Here is a 21,340-nt window from a genome sequence, read left to right as displayed (position 1 = left end):
AATACAAGCTAAATATATTTGCATACAATACTTAACTCTTGGTACTACCCGATTATCATATTATAGTGCATGTACCTCATTTATGCTGATACCCAACTCAACGTGATCGTTAATTTAAATTGATTGACAGTGGAAATTAAAGCGATTTAACTCGCGATGATTTACAATACTTAGTTTTTTGATAAGCTTTAAGAAGATGTAAATTAATAAAGTTCTGGTTCTGGATAAACTATATGATCTTGTATAGGGTGCAATTAGGGCAGTATTAGGGTTAGCTTTAAGAAAAATTTCTGTCAAGCTGTGCGCTGCGTGAATTGCTCGATTATGCCAACAAAAAAAAAATGCCTGAGAAGGAGTTAACTATCTGTTGTTATCGTAACACTTGAGTAAAAAAAAGAATTCGTTAATGAATTTTTACTATTATAATCGAATCTCCAAAAAGCTGGATTTAATTTTAAAATGCTTTTTGGCATAGTACAATTTTACCAAAATAATTTGTTCTAATGCATGGCCAGTAAGTGCTAAAAGCCTAAGAGCAAAGCGTTTACAAATGAGACGCAAAGAAGAATTGAATAATATGCGCTCAAGAGCGTAAGAATAGAACTCACATATTTATACTTTAAAGACAATTACAATGGCAACAACAAAATTATAGGCTATATATTATATTAAGAGTAGGCGCTTTGCATGGCATTCACAATAAATAAAAGTATCACTGAGCTCATATTTCCTTTTTACCTTTCGAGGAAACAATCACGGTAGTGTAAACTGTTAGCATAAAAAAAAGGATGATGGTGTTTATTTTGGGTTAAGATTAGTAAACAAAATAAAGAGCTTTTGGTTCTAGTAATACTACAATTTAATCAAATTTATGTTTATGTAACTAAGTATGAATATGTATATGTATGTATGAATGTGTCTACAATGTAAATGTACTTTATAGTAAAGCTTAGCTAGCATCCAACCGGCACCCGGTTAGCCACCGCATCCGCATGCGTGCGAGCACCCAAAAACTTACCACCGTGAAACTTAATGTGCGTCTTCAAGGCGCTCTCCGTACCAAATTGTTTACCACACTCATCGCAGGTATGCGGTTTGATCAGCTCATGGACGGTGAACTTGTGCATTGCCAGCTGTTTGAATTCCGGAAAACGTACCCAACACTCATTGCACTCATACGGACGACCCTTGGGCTCATGGGATTTCATATGATTATCCATGTCGGTCCGTTTCCGATAGCCACGCTTGCAAATGCCGCACACCCAGGGCATGGAAGTCTGCGAATCATGGGCCAGCTGCTGGTGCTTGCGAAGTGCTATGATATTGGTGAAACGCTTCTCGCAGATCACGCACTGATGGCTGCTGCTCAGTTTGCCCAGCTGCAGCGTTACGCTCGTCTCCATTGTCGACGAGGACGGCGACGAGGAGGGCGACGGCGATGCGGCTGTGGTTAGCATTGTTGGTGCTGCAGCTGCTGCCGTTGGTGCTGCGACTGGTGTTGTTGCTCCTGTCGTGCAGTTGGCCACGCAGCGCTTGCGAAACTGCCGCAAGGTTGCCGTCGTCGAGTCCGGCTCCGATTGCTCAGGCGAGGGCAACGTTATGTGCGGCGTTGGTTGCGGCGACGGCACCGATGCAATTGTCGACGGCGGCGTCAGCACCGTCGGTGGTGGCTGCAAGTTCGTCAGCTCCTCGTACGTCGACTGGCCGCTGCCATGACTGTGTCCACTAGAGCCTGGAAACAGATTAAATTAATTAAAAAATAATACATTAATAAAGGGTAAGCACTAGGGGATTATATTTTTTAAAAGAAATTTAGATACTTACAGTCCTCGCAGTCCGGGCAGCAGAGTATGCGCGTTCTGCGTGGCTGTGGCAGGCTTTTTTCAAGATCCAAAGCTACGCATGCGGAGGCAAATACAGTTAAAAGAGAGGACAAACAAAGAGAGGAGGAGAGAGAAAGAGGCATAGAGCATAAGCATTAGTAATAGCTGATGGAACTGGGTAATAACTAATTATTTTAACAAACATAAGGCGACAGTTTAATAAATTAACTTATTTACGAAGCAACAGTATAAGGTAATGTTTCTTCTAACAGAACGCCTTTTGCTCTTCATTAAAAAAATATTAATTATAATCATCTAATCTAATCATACATAATAGAAACTAATTCGTAGAAAAAAGTTTCTCATAGTACAATATTCTCTACACAAAAATGTAACATAACAAGAATGTTATTTAATTTAGTTTATTTAAGAAAATAATAAGGAGTTGTGAAATTAATGAAATCAGAAGGTCAACAAAAAGAAGCAAAGTTTATATCAACTAATTTAATTAATGCAAAAAATAGTTCAAGAAAATAAGACAAATTCATTTTCTTTTCGATTCTAAGGAACTACTTTTAGATAAATAAAGAGGTTCTAGTTTATTTTATTTAATACTACAATTTTTTGAACAAATGGGACTGGTATATTTTACTTTTATGAACCAAAACTAAAACTAGTTTACAGTTCACAGGCCCAAAATAATTGGGTCGTACAGCTAGAGCTACCTAAACAGAATGTAAGTACTTTTACTGATAATGATAATGAGCCGAAACCTTGTTCAAGAAGCAAAAGCACTAGTTCAGTTCATTTTGAATAAACTATATTCAGAACTGAAACACTCATAAAGGGAACATAACTTATTTGTTTTTGCAGTTAGTTTTATCAATTAACTAGAAACAAAATTGATAACTAATTAAACATAACTAGTTCACTAGTTCATTTGTCGGTTAATTGATGTGAAATAGATATAGCTAGCACTAGTTCGTCTTGCGGCTTATTTCATTTAATTAAAACTAACTTAACCAAACAAAATATTCAACACGCAGTTGGGTTTGGATTGATAGCCATAAAAACACTTCACTCTGAACGAGAGTTCAACTTGGTTCATATGAAAACTCACCAGGCATATGCGGCGACGTCTTCTGCTGCTGCAGTTTAGGAAGCTCTCTCTTGTTGGCTATTTGCAGTTGAACCTCGTCTAGGCGCACAGCGCCAGCAGCTGGTTCTCCGGACGCGCCCGATTCCGTTGGCAACGGCATGTGAAAGCGTTGCAAGTGCAAATCCAGAGCACGCTGCGAGGGCAACATCAGTGAGCATTGGCCACAGTGGAACTGCTGCACCATGTGGTGGTTGAGGATGTGCTGGCTGCGCTTGCTGCGACCGGCAAAGGCCAGCGGGCAGTGGGGACAATTGAAGGGCGCCACGGCCGGGTGCAGCTCAATGATGTGACGACTATACTCCAGGCTATTGGAGAAACGCGGTCCATTCTGGCAGAAGCGACACTTAAGCAAGGGCGGACGGCCGCGGGCGGGCGGCGGTACGGCAGGAGGCAAGCCTAATACTGTATTTTGTACTTGTTGTTGTGACTGTGAGTGAGGTTTTTGTTGTTGTGTACGTTGTTCCTGCTGCTGCTGTTGTTGCTGCTGCTGCTGCTGCTGCAGTTGCTGCGGTTGCGGCTGCTGCAACTGCTGTTGGGGATAGGCGTGCAGCTCATTGCCCAGGCTGGTGCCGTATGTTATATGCAGCGGCGCCTGTTGCGGATTGCTGGCGGATGCCACCGGCTGCTGCAGCTCTGGCTGCTGTATGAGTATCATAATGGGCTGCTGCTGTTGTTGCTGCTGCTGCTCCAGCACGTAGTTCTCATTGCTATCGAGTATTGCATAGCTATCGCCCGTCAGCTGAGCTGGTTGCTGCTGCAGCTGCGTCTGGTAGAGATCGCTGGCATTGATGTAGTAGGTGGTTGTGCCGCTGCCATTCAGACTATCCAGGCCGGCAACAGGTGTTGTTTTGATGGCCTCCAGGCCGCCCACAGTCGACCATTGCAGCTGTGTCGTTGTCGTCTGCTGTGCTGTTGTTGCCTGTGCCTGCCACAGTGTCTCCTGTGGCTGCATTTGGATGATCTGCAACTTATTGCCGTTCACTGGAGATTGGGCGGTAAGCGGCGTCTGGTACAGTGCCTCATAACTGACAGCTTCCTGCTGTAGCTGCAACTGTTGCTGTTGTTGCAGCGGCTGTTGCTGCTGTGCTGATTGCTGCTGTGCCGGCTGCAGCTCATTCAGCAGCTGCGTCAGCTCCAGCTGCAGGCTCTGCTGCGCCGCCATTGACTCAGGCGTAGCCTCAATGTTCTCAAAGCAGGGCATATCATTTTGGAAGCCGATCAGCTCATTGCTAAAGTTGCTGCTGTCAAACAGATTCCCCTCCTTCACCTGTTGCTGCTGCTGTGGCGACACCTGTCCCTGAGGTGTCTCAGCTGGCGATGAGTAGAGCTGTGGCGCCGTTGGCGTGGCCGCTGGCGTTTGCGTCTCGTTGAGCGGCACATAATCGGCAGGCGTTAGAAATTCATCAATCGGCGTACAGACAGGCGTATAGAGGTGCTGGTCCTGCATCTCATTCAGTATGCCATGCAAAGTGCTTTCCACATCGTTCATTTCCACCTCCAGCTGCTGCTTGGCTTCCACCAGTTCTAGTTCCGTTTGTGGCGCCTTCTTCGCCTGCAGCTTGAGCGTCTTCTCACAGTGCTTCTCGAATTCGGCCAAGAAATCCATCGAGCTGGCATTTACAGCACGAACCGGCTGCACTTCCGCAACCGGTACATGCGGCTGCATATCAGCTAATCGTTCCAGGGACTCCATGTCGTCGTCGAGTGGCACCACTGCCTTCCCTCCATTTGGTTCTGCTTCAATTTGTTTGGTTGTGAGTGCCACAGCAGCATTGAAGCTATCTGCTGTAGCACTCTGGCAAAAATTCTCACTATTCTCATTGTTATTCACATCGTCCGCCTCTGCGGGCTCCTTAGGCTCGGTATCTTGAGCTTGCTCTTCTTCCTCCTCCTGCGCGATTGGATCGCTGCTGCATAGTTTTCGCTGCAGCTCGTCGCCGAGCACATCTAACGGTATGCTTACTATAAGCTCCGACGCTGGCTCCTCCGCTTCTTGCACGGGCTCTTCAACGGGCGGCTGCTGTGCGTGCTGCTGCTCATCATTTGCAATGCCCAGCTCTATTTCGCATTCGGAAGCTGGCACTTCCGGCGACTGGCATTGACTGTCCTGGATTGGCTGGCTGTGCTCCATGGTGGATGAAGAGAGCTCTTCAGATTGAACTGTGGAATCAGCTGTTTCTGGAGTTCCATTGGTTATATCTACGGCCATCTGTTCCTCTGTCTCGTTTACTTTCCTTGATATGCTTTGCATTTGTTCTGTTGGCCTTTTGTCCTGAGTTTGATTGGTTGCATTTTCTTCAGGGTATTCAGTTGCGGCGGACGACTGCAACTGCTCTGGCGTGGCATGCGCCAGTTGTTCCATGGACTCACTTGTTGCTACTGTGGGCTTCACCTTATCGTTCTCAGCGGCTGTGGTCACATCTGCCGCTATTTCACTTGGTTTTTCTCGTTCCTCATCTGTTGTCACGGCTGCAAGATCCTCGGAGGTGGTTTCTGACTGTACATCCCGACTGTAGCATGGCTTCTCATCCGAGGAGCTGCTGGCCAGCTTTTCCTCTGCCCCGGCTGCGAGTATCTCTTCACACTGTTTCTCTTTTGGTTGACTGTTCGATTGCTTCATCTTCTGCTTGGACAAATGATTCTCTGCAGTTGCCTGCTTCTTCTTTTTCTTCGCAATGCGCTTCGCTCGCTTTAGCGGCACAGAGCTACGCCCACGTCGTCCTCGGCGCAGCACCACGTGCTGTTTTTTGGGCGTCTCTCGCTTTGGTGGAAACTGAAGCTGGCCAATTGGTTTAGGCGTTGTTGCGTCTTGGATGGCGGGAATAGCTACTGATAAAATGGAGGAGGGGGGCGACCAACCAGGGCAGTCGCTTGCGAAGCCGTGACATGGATTTACGGACAAATCGCTGAGCTGCTCGGGTGACGTTTGACCTGCGCTTGTTTCGGTCTCCGTGTCGGAACTCTTCGCCCGTGGCGGTGTCGCCAACTGTGCCTTTGTCAGCTCCTCTGGCGTTATGGACGCTGCACGGCAGTGGGAGGCCGTCGAACAGCTGGACCACGTTTCTGAGAGCTGTTTGCGTGCCGCCTTCGTTTTCCAGGGCATCTGCATTTTTTTGCATAGCATTCTCAGTGGCGAACGCTCCTTTAATTCGCCCTGCTGTGACGCACTTCGCGTCGGTTGTTCAGTCTTAATCTGGCTGGCTGGCAAGGAGGCAATGCGCATGTTACGCAATCTAAGCTGCAGGCGTCGCAGCTTGGCCGGCGTCGGCGCGCGTTCGGCTTCAGTCTTGGCTTGTTTTGGCTGCGATTCCAACTGTGTCGCCCCCTTACTAAGCACCAGGCGACGCTTGCGCTCGATTTGTGACTCGGGCAGGTGCAGATAATACTCTTCAGATGGCTCATTTTGCTGGGGTTGCTCGACTTGCTTGGCGGCCAGACGTCTCTTGCGCTCGGCTATCTCCTTGGCATACTCCTCTAGCCGCTGCTGTACACGCAAGCAGCGCCGCCGGAACTTGGCAACCATTATGAACTGTGCCTTGCATTGCCGACAGATCTCCTGGGGCAGGCCATCATCGCGTGAGATCTGCAAAAAAAGAAAACGTTTTAGTACACAGATCTATGTTAACTGATGGTGGGGTTCCTGCCTCTGGTAACGTTAATATAACAGTACGCTCAATGGCACTCTAATCAACAGTTAAGCCAAATATATTTTATAGCCGAATGCATTTCAAAGAATATTTTAGGCAGTACCCAATTAGTCAAAGCTATTTACCAACTGCCACACATTAATATTAAAAATATAAGGCGCGCTGTTAATGTTATGTTTATCAACCTGTTGCTCTTTTTTATTGTAAACTATCTTGTTCTTGCACTGGTTTTTTATAATTTTTGTTAAGCAGTCACTATTAATATAAATTTAAGAGTGCAATTTGAAATGTTGCCATGTTTAAAAACTTGCTAATGTAACTATAACAGGGTTTTTTCTTTTCAATATAAAGCTATTAACTAGCTTAAATTAATACAAAACCCGTCGGTTTATTTAAAGCTGTTAAATAAAATAAATGCATATTTCAACTAGATCACAAACTTTCAGCTATTTGACAAAGCAACAAATAACCGCTATTCATTCATTTTAAACCTTTAAGCATTACAAATGTTAAGTTATCGCTGTTAATGTTAATGTAAAACCGAACAATTTACAGTGAGATTTTTTTGAGTGTTGGAAACGTTTGTTCACACTCGCAGCCATTATTCAATTTCTGTTTTGACTCAATCGCATTTCAACCGATTATCTTTCACTTCTTGTAGCTACTTTTTGATCAACTTCAAAAGCTTATGCATTAATTTATTGACATTGAATATGTGTAAAGGGCATTGTAAATTACTTTTTTGGAAAGTAAGCGATATTAAACGATAAGCTATTGTCTCTGCTCAGCATAAATAAATATTTTATGGCCAGTTAAGCAGACAAAGCGGCGGGCGGCGATGTTCGCCTGCCCTGGCCTGGCCAGCCAAGTGGCAAAATTTGCAGCAAATGATTTGTCTTTGTTATCCAAGTGAACGATTTCATTAGAGTAGAATTACAACAACAACAACAATAATAGTAAACTTAACTGAAAATGACTGAAAATAAATGGCCATCGCCTAGTATCGAAGTTATTATGCAATTAACAAATGTTGATCTTGTTTTACTTGAATTCGGATAAATGGAAGAACCATGAGCAAGAAATAGGCCATACAAAATGTTCGTATAATCTTTATGGCATGCTCTGATACATTTAATGTATCTAGCGGTAATCTTTACAGTTGCATGTACTCGTGAGTTGCACGCTCTTCTTTTTGTCACATCCGTAAACGTTTTAAAGGCAACAACACATTCAGATTAACCTACTATTAAAAGCAGAGATGCAAGTAATTCAAATGCAATACGAAGACATATCGAACCTACCAAAGTTTTGGTAAACTACCTTGCAAGATGTGATGCATGTTGAAACACGTGCCTCAAAATCTGTCGAAAGAAATTTAAAATTCGAGGACAGACCTTATCTTTGACACTGCTAACGCCTGTTGGTTCAAGATCTTGTCATTGATTGATAAACACTTGTTGTGATGCCCGTAGATGTGTCACGCGGGCAGTCACAGGGTCTAGGTAAGAGGAAGACTCAGTTCAGATCAGAGAGATCACAATTTTGATTGGCGTTTAACTTGAAAATGCAAAAAATGGAAAAAAGAAGAGGCGGCAGCAGAGAATGCGAGGCCAGAGAAAAACGCGTAACGAAAATGATTTGGAAAGGCGAGCAACGTGATTTGGATACAGATAAGGGCATATGAATTGTATTGACGTTACCCCAAGTATAAACCATATGGTAATTGGCCACAAGTCCCCAAATTGGCATAAAATTCAAAACCCCACAAAAATAACAAGAACTATACAATTGTGATCGTAATTTATGCAGAGGTGGACAATAAAAGAGACGGAAACTCAGCATTTCGAATGCATGAAAATCGCCGACTCTGCATAGCCAATGAGTCCCCGAGAGTGCCAAACAGAGATGGAGATACAAATAGATATACGAGACGGCGTTGACGCAGAGGAAGTGCTAGAGACGTTGTCAAGTGTAAATTACAGCAAATCTAAAGACAAAGAAACGAACAAATACAAACATAAAAAAAAAAAATAAAAAATAAAAGCAAATTAAATAACGGCCGATTAAAGACGAACGCCTGCCCCCAGCTAAATAAAAATAGATGCACAAAGAGTCAGCACCGAATGCTCTTTAAAATGCATCTAACGAAAATAACAATTGAACGTACTTCAAAAATAAGACAACGAATCATTTGAATTGAGATATTACGCAGCAGAGTGTACAATAGATGGATGGGATGGGATGGACATCTCCTCTGATCTCTTTCCTATAATAAAGCGCAGAACAGAAAAGTTAGAAGAGGGCATCTTCATTACCAAAGATATAAATATTCTTGAACATAAAGATAAGCAGTCGATCCGCTTGTCTGCATAAGCGCATTGATCTAAGAGAGCTAGACATATATAGTGTAACTTCCTGTAACCATTGGAGAGATCAAAAAATTGATGTCTAAATAAATATCAATTGGCACAGCCTCATTTTATTGATGCTATTAACTTCATCTACACAGTATAGATGGTGGTTATCACCTAGTCGAGATTTTCAGCATTTTTAAGCAAATATATTTTACCTTATATAACATATATGTATGTCATGTATGTACGTCTCTCCAGCGATTTATCAATGCTTTTATGGCACGTTAAATAGCCACATTTACTGAGAAGGCTACAGAGATCTTCCATTTGTCAATATTGTGTGTACTCATCAGTTAAGCAATCGAGCAAAAAAGGTACAAAATTTGTCACACGAAATGGGGAAATTTGTCATACGAGATATTTTTATTTCATATATAATACACATCCACGATAATGGAAAAATATCAAGCAAATTGCTTAATAACACTACTATGCAAATTTCAGCAAATAATAATCGGATATTCGTCGGAGGTTTATCTATATAAAAATATAAATCAGTTATAAGCCAAATCTTCAGATCAGTGCATAGAAATGCGGGCAATGTTAGATATTAATCGGACTTAACTTGCAAATGAATTGAAAGTCAACATTAAATTATACACAAATCATGAGTGTGTTAAGAAATTTTGCATATTATAAGCCAAACTGAAGGATTGCAAAAAAAAAAAAAACAAATTTAAGACAAAACACATGCTGAAGAGAAAACATATTAACTATGAATTGGAAATAAAAGAAATCAAACCTAGACCTAAACCTAAAACACAAGCTAAAATTTGAATATAAATGGTATACATAAACGGAAATTAAAGACCACTAAATTTGGGCAGCTTAAATTTGGTTAAGACTTATAATTAATAGATTTAGTTTGGCGTTTTTCTAATAATATTTCAATTTTCTTGCTACATTGGAAATCAAAACATAAAACATTGTAAAACTCTGGAATTTAGCCGAATCTTACGTACAAAACTTCATAAACGAATTCTAAATAAGTTTAAATTGTTGAAAATGTTCAAATTAATTACAGAATTACTTGCAAGCTTTCTAAGTTCATCTACAGTTTGATTTAAAGGGGTAAACATGCTTTAATTATTCCGCACAAAGTCACATTAAAAACGCGGGTTCAAAAGCCGCGTTAAATAGTCAAATAATAAAAATAAATATTTACAAAGTCTAAGCTCCATGTAAATATTTAGCATAACAGGTTTCTATTCAATAAAACTAACAAGATGATTAATACAATAATAGCTAAGAGAAAACATGTGCTTGGCAAAAGGCTTTTCTCTCTTCTTTCTCGCTTTAAAGATTCCACAGGTTTTTCAAGCTACACGCGAAATGTGTTAGTTTTCTTTGGAAAATCCGCGCAGAGAAAATTGCAGGCAATGAAAAACAATTTACAGCATAAACATAATCTGATATTGGCCGCCGGCGAGTTGGACAAAAATTAATAACTGAAACATAGAAATTGGCCATAAATTTTAAGTCTAGGGTACACTGCAGAAAGAAAGAGATGAAGCTAGTCGCTGCATAACGGTAGCAAATGGCGATGTATACAGATAATAAATCGCATGTACGCAAACATAAATTTACATTTTTGATGATAATTCTCCCAGAACCCCCCGGCGGCAAACTAAAGTGGAAACATAAGTCAAGCCGGCCGAAGAAGTGGGTCTCGAGCCAAGTGCTGCGTGAAAAATGTGGCATTCTTGGCGCGGGGTTGACAACGCCAATGTTTAACTAATTAGCTGGGGGTTGTTTCGTTTTTAAACATTTGTTTTTTTTTTGTGCTGGGGGTGTAAATTTTATACAATTCATTTACAGTTCAAGTTGTGACTCTAATGCTGCCATAAAAAAGCCACAGCAGTCAGCGCCAAGCATCAAAGTGTAATCAAATTGCACGCGTCTAAAAAACCATCCATAGAACACGCGGAGAGAGAAGAGACGAGCTGGAGAGAGACAGCGCCACTTAATAAATCATAGCGCATTGACGCGAGGGAGTGAGGAGTGTGTGGTGGGCGGGCAAATTAGACAGTTTACTGCACACAATGCCCCAAAACTCATTCGGCTGCCCCCGCTCAAATCCAATTTCGCAAGGGCAACGTTGAGTGGTTAGCTCTTTGCCAGCCAACCAAAGCCCACGGTGAGAGTGGCAGAGAGAGAGAGAGATAAAGAGCGAGAGAGAGAGAGAGCGAGAAAGGAGTTTGGGAATATGTTCGTTTACGCTTCGGAATTCAGTTCGGATTCGGATTGGGATTTGCAACGCCTTTTCGCAGTTAATGAAACAAACACAAAAGCCAAATAAACAAACAAACAAACAACAACAACAACGAAAGCAACAATCCACTTGTGGAACTTGTTGGCTTTGACAATTTGCGACTTAATTGCAGCGGAAGGACAGACAGACAGACAGAGGCAGGGGCAACAGCAGCGGAGCGGGTAACAAACAGAGGCCGGAGGCGCGCAGCTGGCCAAAAAGGCAAAAAGAACAACAAAAAGGATGCTGCTGTCTCGCTCGGACGCTTTAGCTCTCCACTATGGAGTCTGTGCCCGGGTGTGCGTGCTAATAGGCGGAGCAATAAATGCCATGGCGGAACGACAATGAGGCTGCGAGCTGGGTACCATTGAGGAAGTGAAGGATGGGATGGTGGGGGCACCCACCATTAACATGACGCAAAACAGGCCACCATCAGCCGGGTACTTTGTGTGTGGATGCGCTACACTTAACAACACGGAGCATATCTAATTGAAATGGGTCAAGTGCAACAGGAACCAGTAATTAAATGAACCAAGATGAAAATGGGCAAATGATGCTAGGGCAACAACAACCACTAGATGCATAAAATAAACTAATTCATTGGAAGCTGAGCTTTTTATGGAAAGTGAACCAGAAGCACTTCAAGCTTCAACATATGAAAGTAAACAACAATTAAAAATATACGAGTGCTAACGTATCTAAAGAAGTAAAATCAAAACAAGTAAGAGTGCTCTAGTCGAGAGAGCCCGACTAGGGGATACCCTGTACATTCAATAACCAACTCCAAATGCAGCTCGCGATAGGGGGACGGGGGAATAGAGGAAGCTATAAAATGAAACATACTTCATTTGTAGATACTTTTCCAAAAGCTAAGAGAAAACCTTAAAAAGCTGCTCATAGACGAGGATTTCGAAATCGGTTTATATCGATTGCGTAGAAACGGAACAAGTTACCGATTATCCGAAATTAATTAAAAATTTCAGACGGACATGGCTAGAACGACTCGGCTAGTATGGGGTCGCCAGGTCCTTCCGCCTGCAGCATCCATTGCACTAAAACAGTATTCCCTTTTTCCAGGGCATAATAAACGGAATTAACTTCGTATGGTCTCTTAAAAACTAGCTTAATTGAAATGTATATTCTATAATAAAAACCACTAGCTTATTGAAACAAAATAAAGCTCAAAAACGTATTCCAGATAAAATATTATTGCATATTACTAAATAAATGCGCGGGGGAGCTTATAATTAAATGGTTTTAACTAAGGCTAAAGAAAAAGTTAATCCAGCTCCATTTTTTAAATTTAAAATTCAAACAATTTTCCTAAAATAAATCTTTTTAGGAAAATATAACTTAAATCAATTGGAAGAAACAAATTGAACGCACCTGATCCACTTGGAAATTTTAGTTCTAAACAACTAGCTAAAAATAAACTTGAAAAAATAACGAATTGAAAATGTCGAAACAAACAAAACCAAGACTATGAAAGAATTTCATAAAAAAAAAAACTTGTTGGATAAACAAATAGAACAACGAATCCGCCAAAAGATGTAAATATTTATATATGTATATATATATATCATATATTAAGAAATGTAACGTGACGTAAATTATAGTAATGAACGCAAGTGAACTTATGGGTTAGACAATTACTAGGAGACTTTGTGCGCTCATCTGATGCAATTAGAAGCCAGTATATATAATTTGCATAACAAATTGCGTTTAGCTACAAAAAGTAGTCAAGTGTATTTTCAGAGATCGGATGAGTCAGCTTCAATCTTATCTAATGTGACCTTCAAGCTACCCTCGAGATACTCACACGAGAAAAAAAGCCCACAAAGATCGCAAATATCTCATGAGGCATTATACCTGCCGGGTGGGGCCTTACGTTAATTACCGACTAACGCATTTGTAGTGAATTCGTGGTTATATAGAACGCAACCCCCTCCCTCTCGAAAGCGAACCGAACCTTTCTACTTAATTTGATTGGAATATGCGCAGGAGGCAGTCGGATGGTCGGGCAGCTGGTTGCTGGATGTTGGGCATGGTCGTTGCGTGCGCCAGTGGGGGGGATTAGCACGCAACAGTGGCTAGTAAAAGTTAACACTCACTATACAGCCCCCACCTCATACTGTTGGCGTCTGTCAGCTGTCTGCTGGCGCTTTGGTTGGCTGATTGTTTCAGACTCAACGGTGGCTGCAAAATGTCAAAAGCGGTGAAAAATGAAGCCACACGGCTTTGATGTTGTCCCGGGGCTGTTGCTCGGCTCGATGCTGCACCCGGCAGAAATTCAGCAGCAACTCATTCTTGCTGTGCAGGACAACCCTTGGCGTTGGCTTTCGCATTGGCATTAATTTTTCATTGGCGTGCGGCGCCCGGAAGAGCATTGCCGTTGCTTCAACCGACAGCTGGGATAAATCCATAAAACAATTTGAGAAATTAAACAATCAAAAGGCGTTAAGTGTTACTGACTTTTAGCTGGGGGTGTGTTTCGTGTTTCGTCTATTTTTTCGGGTGTTTCGGTTGTTCTTGTTGCTCTTGCTCATTGTTGTTGCTTACCAGCTGCTGGTGCTTGGGTGCTGTGTTGCCTTTGTTTGTTTACTTGATTAACCCATAACAGATAGACAAACAGTCGTAAGGGAAGCAGCTCCCCGTTTGGGATTCTTGTTACACATCATATCTTTCGAGTTGTTTATGCTTTTACGAATCACACTGACACATGTGCTCCACACACTCTCGAGTAAAGGGTGTGTAAATGTTGTTGTGGTCTCAACTAGCCATTAGAAAGTGTATAACTATTTACGAGTGGTACCAGAGCAATGAGGGCGATTAGTGGCCCGCCCAGCGTTAAGTCGACCCAAAGAAAAAGATATAATAGTATAGAGAGTACATACAAAAGCCATTACCAAGCACTTGGCGCGTCGCTAGACGTCTTTTCTAGCTTATAATTCGCAACTAATGCTAGCGCGGACATGTTTACCTGGCGCATATTTTTTATTGATCTGCTATTTGTTTGATAAAGTTCATGCCGAGCATAGCTCTTAAGTTGTTTGTTTGTATTTCGCAGCTATTTCTAGCGTTCAGCTCTTATACATGCCACATAATTTACGAAAAGGCAGATTCCTTTTTTTGCGCAGCATATAATTCGCAACTAGTTCTAGCGATGTGCTGTTTAGCGTGCCACTATTGTATGCAGCTGTAAGCTTGCATCGTTCAATGTGTTCTCGTATACATTCTTTGGGGAGTTTTACAACACTTACATTTTAGTACACTTTTGTATTGGTATAAATCACCGCTTGATTATAATCGCCCATCACATCGCTCTTCTTTTGTTTATTTTGTTTTCGCCTGGCTGCCGCTCATTTTGCCAAATAAACATTTTGAATGATTGTTGTTTTTGCATTCGTTTTTTTTTTTGCCATTGGCTCGTTTGCAATTTGTAATTTAAATTCGCAATTGGCCGAGGTCCCAAATTATTAATTCAACTTATTTTCGTCTACTTGTTTTGCAAGCAAAATCTTGAATAATTCGTTGACACGCCAGCTAAATAATGTGCTGTGTAATTTTCTTGCCGTCGGGCTAGTCTGCAGTCGCCGAGTTGCGACTGAAAATGCTGCTTCAAAGGCATCGCAGCTGACATTGGGGATTGTTTTTCCTGGCAAGTTCAAAGAATGTGCAAGAGACAAACCAACAAAAAAAAGGATTTGTGCATAATTTAAGTAAGTCAAATAAATTAAATAAACAAATTTACTAAACATTTAATTGTCTAGTTTCGTTTTAAGTTATCGCAATGTATTTCGAATATAATAAATACAAATTGACTATCAAATTGATTTAATTTACTTAAAAAATTAATTCAATCTAAAAGAGTATTAAACAACGTTTTGCTGTTATTAATATCTAAACATCAGTTTGCCTGATTTCTAGTAATATTTGTTAAAATAAGAGATTTTTCATCAGAATTCAGATTCTCGAATGGTTTTTTATTACACAAACATGCCACATTACTCATTAGACCAACTTAAACAATCGCTATGAGAATATCTCGCTAGCAATTATCTTAAAGGTGCGAAGTGTCAAAAGATCTAACATGCGATCATCGAAATGTGTCAAAGTGTTGACTCGCACTCGGTCTATTGTTTTTATAACTATTTAGTACCATTTGACAAGTGTACTAAATGCTGTACTAAACGGCTTGACCGCTTAGCCCACTTTATCGAATTGGCAATTTTTTGATAGCTGCATCTGCAGATCTATGTGGGTTGAAAGAACTAATAAAAACTATTTGTGATTTGCACAACCATGTGAAAGAAGAAAAATTGTGCAATAAATATTGCCCACGCCAAAATTCGATCGTCTATAACATTTCTTGCGTGTTTGCTGTATTTATATTTTCTTCTTTTTCTTTTATCCTATATGACGTAGACCAAATAAATTTAAACTGACCCGATGCTATTTTTAATACTTAGATACAAACACACCGTTCAAAATCGGAAAACATTTGGCTCTGTTTATCCCAAAAAAAAAAAGGCCAACAATTTTTCCACTCAAACACGTATGCTAAAGAATTCTCTATATGAGATTGTTACATGTCCTGTAATAACGTTCTATGTATCCGAATATATGTATACAATTTATACATATCACAGACTATAGTTTCTCAAGCAACTATTACGTTTTCTACTCCGTTGCTATACATTTTTTGTCATTTTGGGATCCTATCTGAACTATAAAGCATATGAAGTACACCTACATATAAATAGGATCTCAAGCATTCTTTCAGATCACTGGAGTGGGAAAAAACATATTCTTTTGAGAAGTCAAAGCATTTTCAGCTTCTATAATCTCTAACCACAATTAAGACAATCTAGTTCAATGGGTAAAACAAGCCGATTTATGCTACTTAAGAAGAATATATAATATAAATTTGTAGGCTAGTAGCATCTACGCTTACCCCATTTGTTTAATCTTGAACATTTTTACAGGGTATAACACGATGGATCAGCCATTAGAAAGTGAGTAAGTGTACACCCCAGGTGATCGAAATTCTGCTGAAAGGCAAACAGCAGCTGGTAAACAGAGACCACGCGAATATCCCAAATACTGCAAAAACCCCAGAACCAACTCGGAATACTTTTAAAGAAGAATTCTTTCCCAGACTGTGGCAAATAATTCAAGATACCCACAAAAAAGTAAGCCCGAAAAAGGGCACCGTAAAGAACTCATCGCCATTGACCTTAGAGCAGCCGAAAACCATGACGCAGACGGCAAAGAAGACGACGTCATTTGCATAATGGTAAAGACTAAAGTCCATAAAATCAACAAAAACATATGTTTTTCTTTTTTGTTGTTATTGCTGTTTTTTTTTTTTTTTGTTTGGAACGTGTCCAAGTTCTTTTTCTTTCACATACGTTAATTCACAAGATTTGCCGTTAATAGCAACAGCGTCGGAAAGAGACGCATAGATCGGAGACTACAGTCCAAGTTGTCTTATAAGCCATGACTTTCATGCTGCCTAGCCAGTTTACAAAGTTCAATAAACCACAAATTAGTTTGTGTGATTTATTTAGTTTTATTTTATTTATTCATCTTTTGTTGTTTTTCGTTTTTTTTTTATTTCTTAATAAATTATGCTAAACGAAATTTGCTCGCACTCTGCTTAGGACTTTTATTTTCATGGGTTCTGCGAAATCTTCTTAAATTATTGTGCATATATTGTAAGTGGCACAACCAAGTTTTGGGTAAATATTTGCTGTTCGCAGGGTCCCTTTTATGGCCTTTGAGAGGGTAATACAGTTTGTGAATGAAATACGTAACGCATCGAAAGGATCATCAGAATAAGGAACCCTGTCGATACTGTCATGTCCGATTTGATGAATATCTGACCAAGTCCCTTTTTTAGTGCAGGCAGAATTTATATTGAAGTCTATCAGAATTTGCCGCCAAAACATAATTCTATTAGATCTGTTGTCTTCTTCGAAGATATAGTACTTGTTACAACTTTATTAATACTCCCAATATTTTGCCATATACTCTGTACTGTTAGTGTATTTAATCTGCAGCATATCGAAGTAAGTTAGTAAGTTTTTATTTTCCTCACATTTTGTTGTTGTTTATCTTGCGTTTGGCTGATCTTGTCCGCAATATTGTGAGTTTCGCTCCGTGTGAAAGCCATAAAAAAATCGGGAGAAAAAAAGCAAATTTTCAACACGTTTGCGGCCTCAGTCAAAGCCAAAGAAGAAGCTGCAAATTATGTGCCGAGGTGGGAATGGGGAATTATGGAAGCGTTGCACGAATCTTATAAAACACCAGGAAGTTAAAAGCCGGTGCTAATAGGACCATCAAATTGTGTGTGCCTTGGCTGATGATGGATCTTTTGGGCGATGCACCAAACCGAAACGTCTGCCGCATTCGTGTCAGGGGTGGATAAACATGCCCAGAACTGGAGCAGCGGAAAGATCTTTGAGCACGCACTCATTATTATTTCGCAAGACAGCGTAATAACATAATTGCCCTAAACAGACTTTGATGTGCAACAAATAACCGATGATAACTCGAGCAATTGCTGTGCCCCTTATTGTCACCATCTGGCACTTTAATCGATCTGATATCGTAAACAGGTCACGCTATGCACACTCAAAGTAAATTGTGTGCTAAACACACTTCACTTAAAAAAAAAAAAAAAAAAAAAACTTGCCAGCTTTTCCTGTCGAAACTTTAGATAATGCCCTATGACAAATTAGCTGCGGAATTAGACGTTGCGACGCCAAAATATGTTTATGATTAGATTTCTTATCGAAAATGTTTACAGTATGTTTGCTTTATTAATTGTTTCATTAAAAACATTAAATAGGGATAAATGTTATTTTGAATAATTTAAGCACGGGAAGTTGAAGATTTGCTATCGATGCATCGATAAAATATCGATGTATGAACCAAAGCGAGTGTCTGTTAATACCTAAAAGCTCTCAGATCGATATATCGATCTATCGTTAAAAATGGCAAAATAAATAAAGATTTTTATTTCACTTTTAACATAGCTACGATTCTTCCTAAAATATTGCCACTTATATTAAACCTTTTATCGCGAGGACTATGAGACTTATCTTTCACGTACCCTGTGAGACCCTAGATATAATAAACTTAAGCAAAGGATTTTAACAATAACATTTATATAGTCAAATCGCAAAAGACTTACAAGAACAACATGCAGTACGTATAGAAATTGTTAGACAACTGGATTTTTGGTTTCCTATAAATGTGTTATTAAATCAAAACTTGAGTATCAACTCCTGTTCAAATTACCCCCAACAATAAAACAAAAAGCTGTTATCAGAAAAACGGCTATATAAAGGTCAATGTTATGGGCACACACTCCAGCCCAATCTTCCGCCCCATTGCTACACTTAAATTGTACTTACAAATATGCTACATCAGCTATCAGTGGCCGGGGGACTGTCTATTTTCGTGTATTCTATGATCAGTTGCTTACACATATACTATATGTATTTAATCTGCTCTTGACAAGCACTTAACATGGCAACAAACAAGCCGCAATTGTGGCAATATTTAATAAAACATTCAAGTGCTCGAAATATGGATGCACTTGAGAAGAAAAAAAGGCTGAGAAATTATTATTATTGGCGATATCAGAGTACGGCGGAACGATTGTCACAGCTGTGCGCATTGGGTTGCGGGATGGGATGGGATACATAGACCAACATTTCCGCCCCCTTTTGCCGCGCGCAGCTGTATTTACTGGGCGTGAGACGAGTTAAATCAGATTAACATACAATACGCTTAATAGAGCAGCCGTATTCAATTTGTGTGGTAGGCGGGAACACGAGGTGGGCCTGGGTCTGATTGCATCACGTTTGCTGTGGCTGTGTTTGTGTTTGTGTTTTTATCTTTTGCGCTACGCTCCTTGAATTCGAGGCATTGTGTCGTCATCAGTCATAAACGTATCGCAAATTGTGGCATTAGTGCCGCTTAGCGGGTGTCCACAGTACTGGCTGCACATTAACGGTATGTTATGTCAGTTATGCTGGCTTGAACTTGTCCAGCTGCCTTGCGGCTGAGCTCACCGGCCGCATGGCAATAATAACTATAACAATAACATTAGCATTAACATTAAGTTTAACCATAACCATAACCATAACAACCGCAAACAGTCACAGCTGCGCCCTGGCTGATTTAATTGTGCCTTCCGTCATCTAGTAGCAGACAGCACAATTTAATTAAGATTTGCTGCATTTGATAGTGAGAGACGAGATGCAGGCACCAACTATATGTTTATACAAACGCATTGGCCAAAGAGATATCCACAGATGGCCAGCAACAGCATCCATTGTTTCCAGTTGGCATCGACATTAAAGTAAACGTTAACATTTTATGCACAGCTCTAAGCAATGAGACGTCAGCTAAGTTGTTAACTAAGCTTAAAAGCAATTTGCGACAAGGTTTTTGAACTTTAATTAAAAATGTATATAAAAAAAGTTTATATAAATAAACTTCCTTTATATTGGCATTTTCCGGTTAAGAGTTTTTATCTATATGACATAGCAAAGCCATGTCACAAATTGGCAACGCTTGCCAAGAAATCGTAAAATTTACATTTAAACGTCTATTGTAAGCTTCTTTTATAGCCTACACCCATGAAAGGGCTACACAAAAACGACAATGGATTTGTTAAAATGTCATGAGATTGTTATTAAATAAATTTGGCTTACAAATGGTAAATGGTACGCATAAGAGGCATTCACAGCAAGTAAAATGTTTAACAAGCAGTTAAAAGCATTTGCTGCAAATGAATGCCAATTAGGGCTAATCTGTTAAGGAAAACATGGCAAAGAGAGAGCTGGATTTTGACAATACCTTAAACTAGTTGTCAACTAGTCAAACAGAGTAAATGCATAGATTTGACATGAGTTTCTAATACACTATGTTCTTGTTAGACATTTTTAGCAGTTTGTGTCGGTGCGATTATAAGAGCTAAAAAATTGTTATCTTCTTACTCTTAAACCCAAAACCTAATCAATCAAATCAAAAAAAGTCGCACAAACTACAGAATACAAAAGAAACACTCGAGAGTTGAGTTCTAAGCACAGTCTGCGATACCCTAATTTGGACTTCTTTAATTATGTTCGAAACGTTTCTCTTCCCTTTCTCTCTTACTTTTGAAATTTTTCTACACCAATGAGCTCATCGGAAATAAAACCATAAATTCCCAACAGTTTTTTTGTTCATGAATAAGCCTCAAAAGAAATACACTCTGTTGGAAGCCGAGACAAATTGAAAGACCGCCTACGGCGAGGCGAACACAATTACCGCATATATATTACAATTGATCGTCATTTATTTTTCACTTTCTTTTAGAGCCCCAGCAACGATACAATAAAAATAAACTGAGCCAAATAACAACAGCGACTATATAATAGGGATTTGTGGCGATTTATAGAGGCGGAATCCAATAGACAAGCTTATTATGAACCGAAGGCGACGGAACAACAAATGCTGCTGCTGGCAAAATGAAAAGTAAAAGTCAAATAGAGCGCAACAAATGCAAAAAGAGCCCAGACAAACGATACACAACAACAACAACCACAACAACAACCACAACAGCAACTACAACTAATACAATAAAAATAACTACAATATTACCACAACAACAACGCACACAAAGTAAACGCAAAGCCTGCAAACCGGCTGATGAAAAAAATATATAAAAAAAAGACACAAGAAAACCAAATGCGGCAGAACTTTGGGCGCGCCGAAGTATTGATGCCCTTGCAAAGCGTGAACGAAATAATGAGAAACAAAATTAAAATTTTGGAATAAATTTGAGGCAAGAAGAGGCTGAAAAGAATCAAGCTATTAAAAATGTGCATATCTGTATGAAAAAAGAAGGCAAATACTTTTGCCGGAGGACGACTAATAGGTACTCTACATATCAAAAAAAATTATATATATAAGTAAATAAATAATATATTATATAACGATGGTATTGAAAATACAAACAATTTTTATTGTCGGAACGTAATTGGCCA

The 21,340-nt window shown here is 40.1% G+C and overlaps 1 protein-coding gene across 2 annotated transcripts in view; it reads right to left on the bottom strand.

Moving 5' to 3' along the window:
* LOC115770776 overlaps positions 1–21,340 on the bottom strand; it is a 34,454-nt gene that overhangs the window by 1,939 nt on the left and 11,175 nt on the right. For both annotated transcript variants that reach the window (XM_030716195.1, XM_030716196.1), the window contains exons 3-5: positions 2,944–6,565; positions 1,825–1,896; positions 1,019–1,732 (exon numbers count right to left, since the gene is read on the bottom strand). In XM_030716195.1, the coding sequence (XP_030572055.1) occupies positions 1,019–1,732; positions 1,825–1,896; positions 2,944–6,565 (4,408 nt within the window). The remainder of the gene's footprint in view (positions 1–1,018; positions 1,733–1,824; positions 1,897–2,943; positions 6,566–21,340) is intronic.

This window comes from Drosophila novamexicana, unplaced genomic scaffold, assembly GCF_003285875.2.
Source record: "Drosophila novamexicana strain 15010-1031.04,08,12 unplaced genomic scaffold, DnovRS2.1 tig00004560-arrow-pilon, whole genome shotgun sequence".
NCBI classification, from domain to species: Eukaryota; Metazoa; Arthropoda; class Insecta; order Diptera; family Drosophilidae; genus Drosophila; species Drosophila novamexicana.
This window is presented reverse-complemented; position numbering and strand designations above follow the sequence as displayed.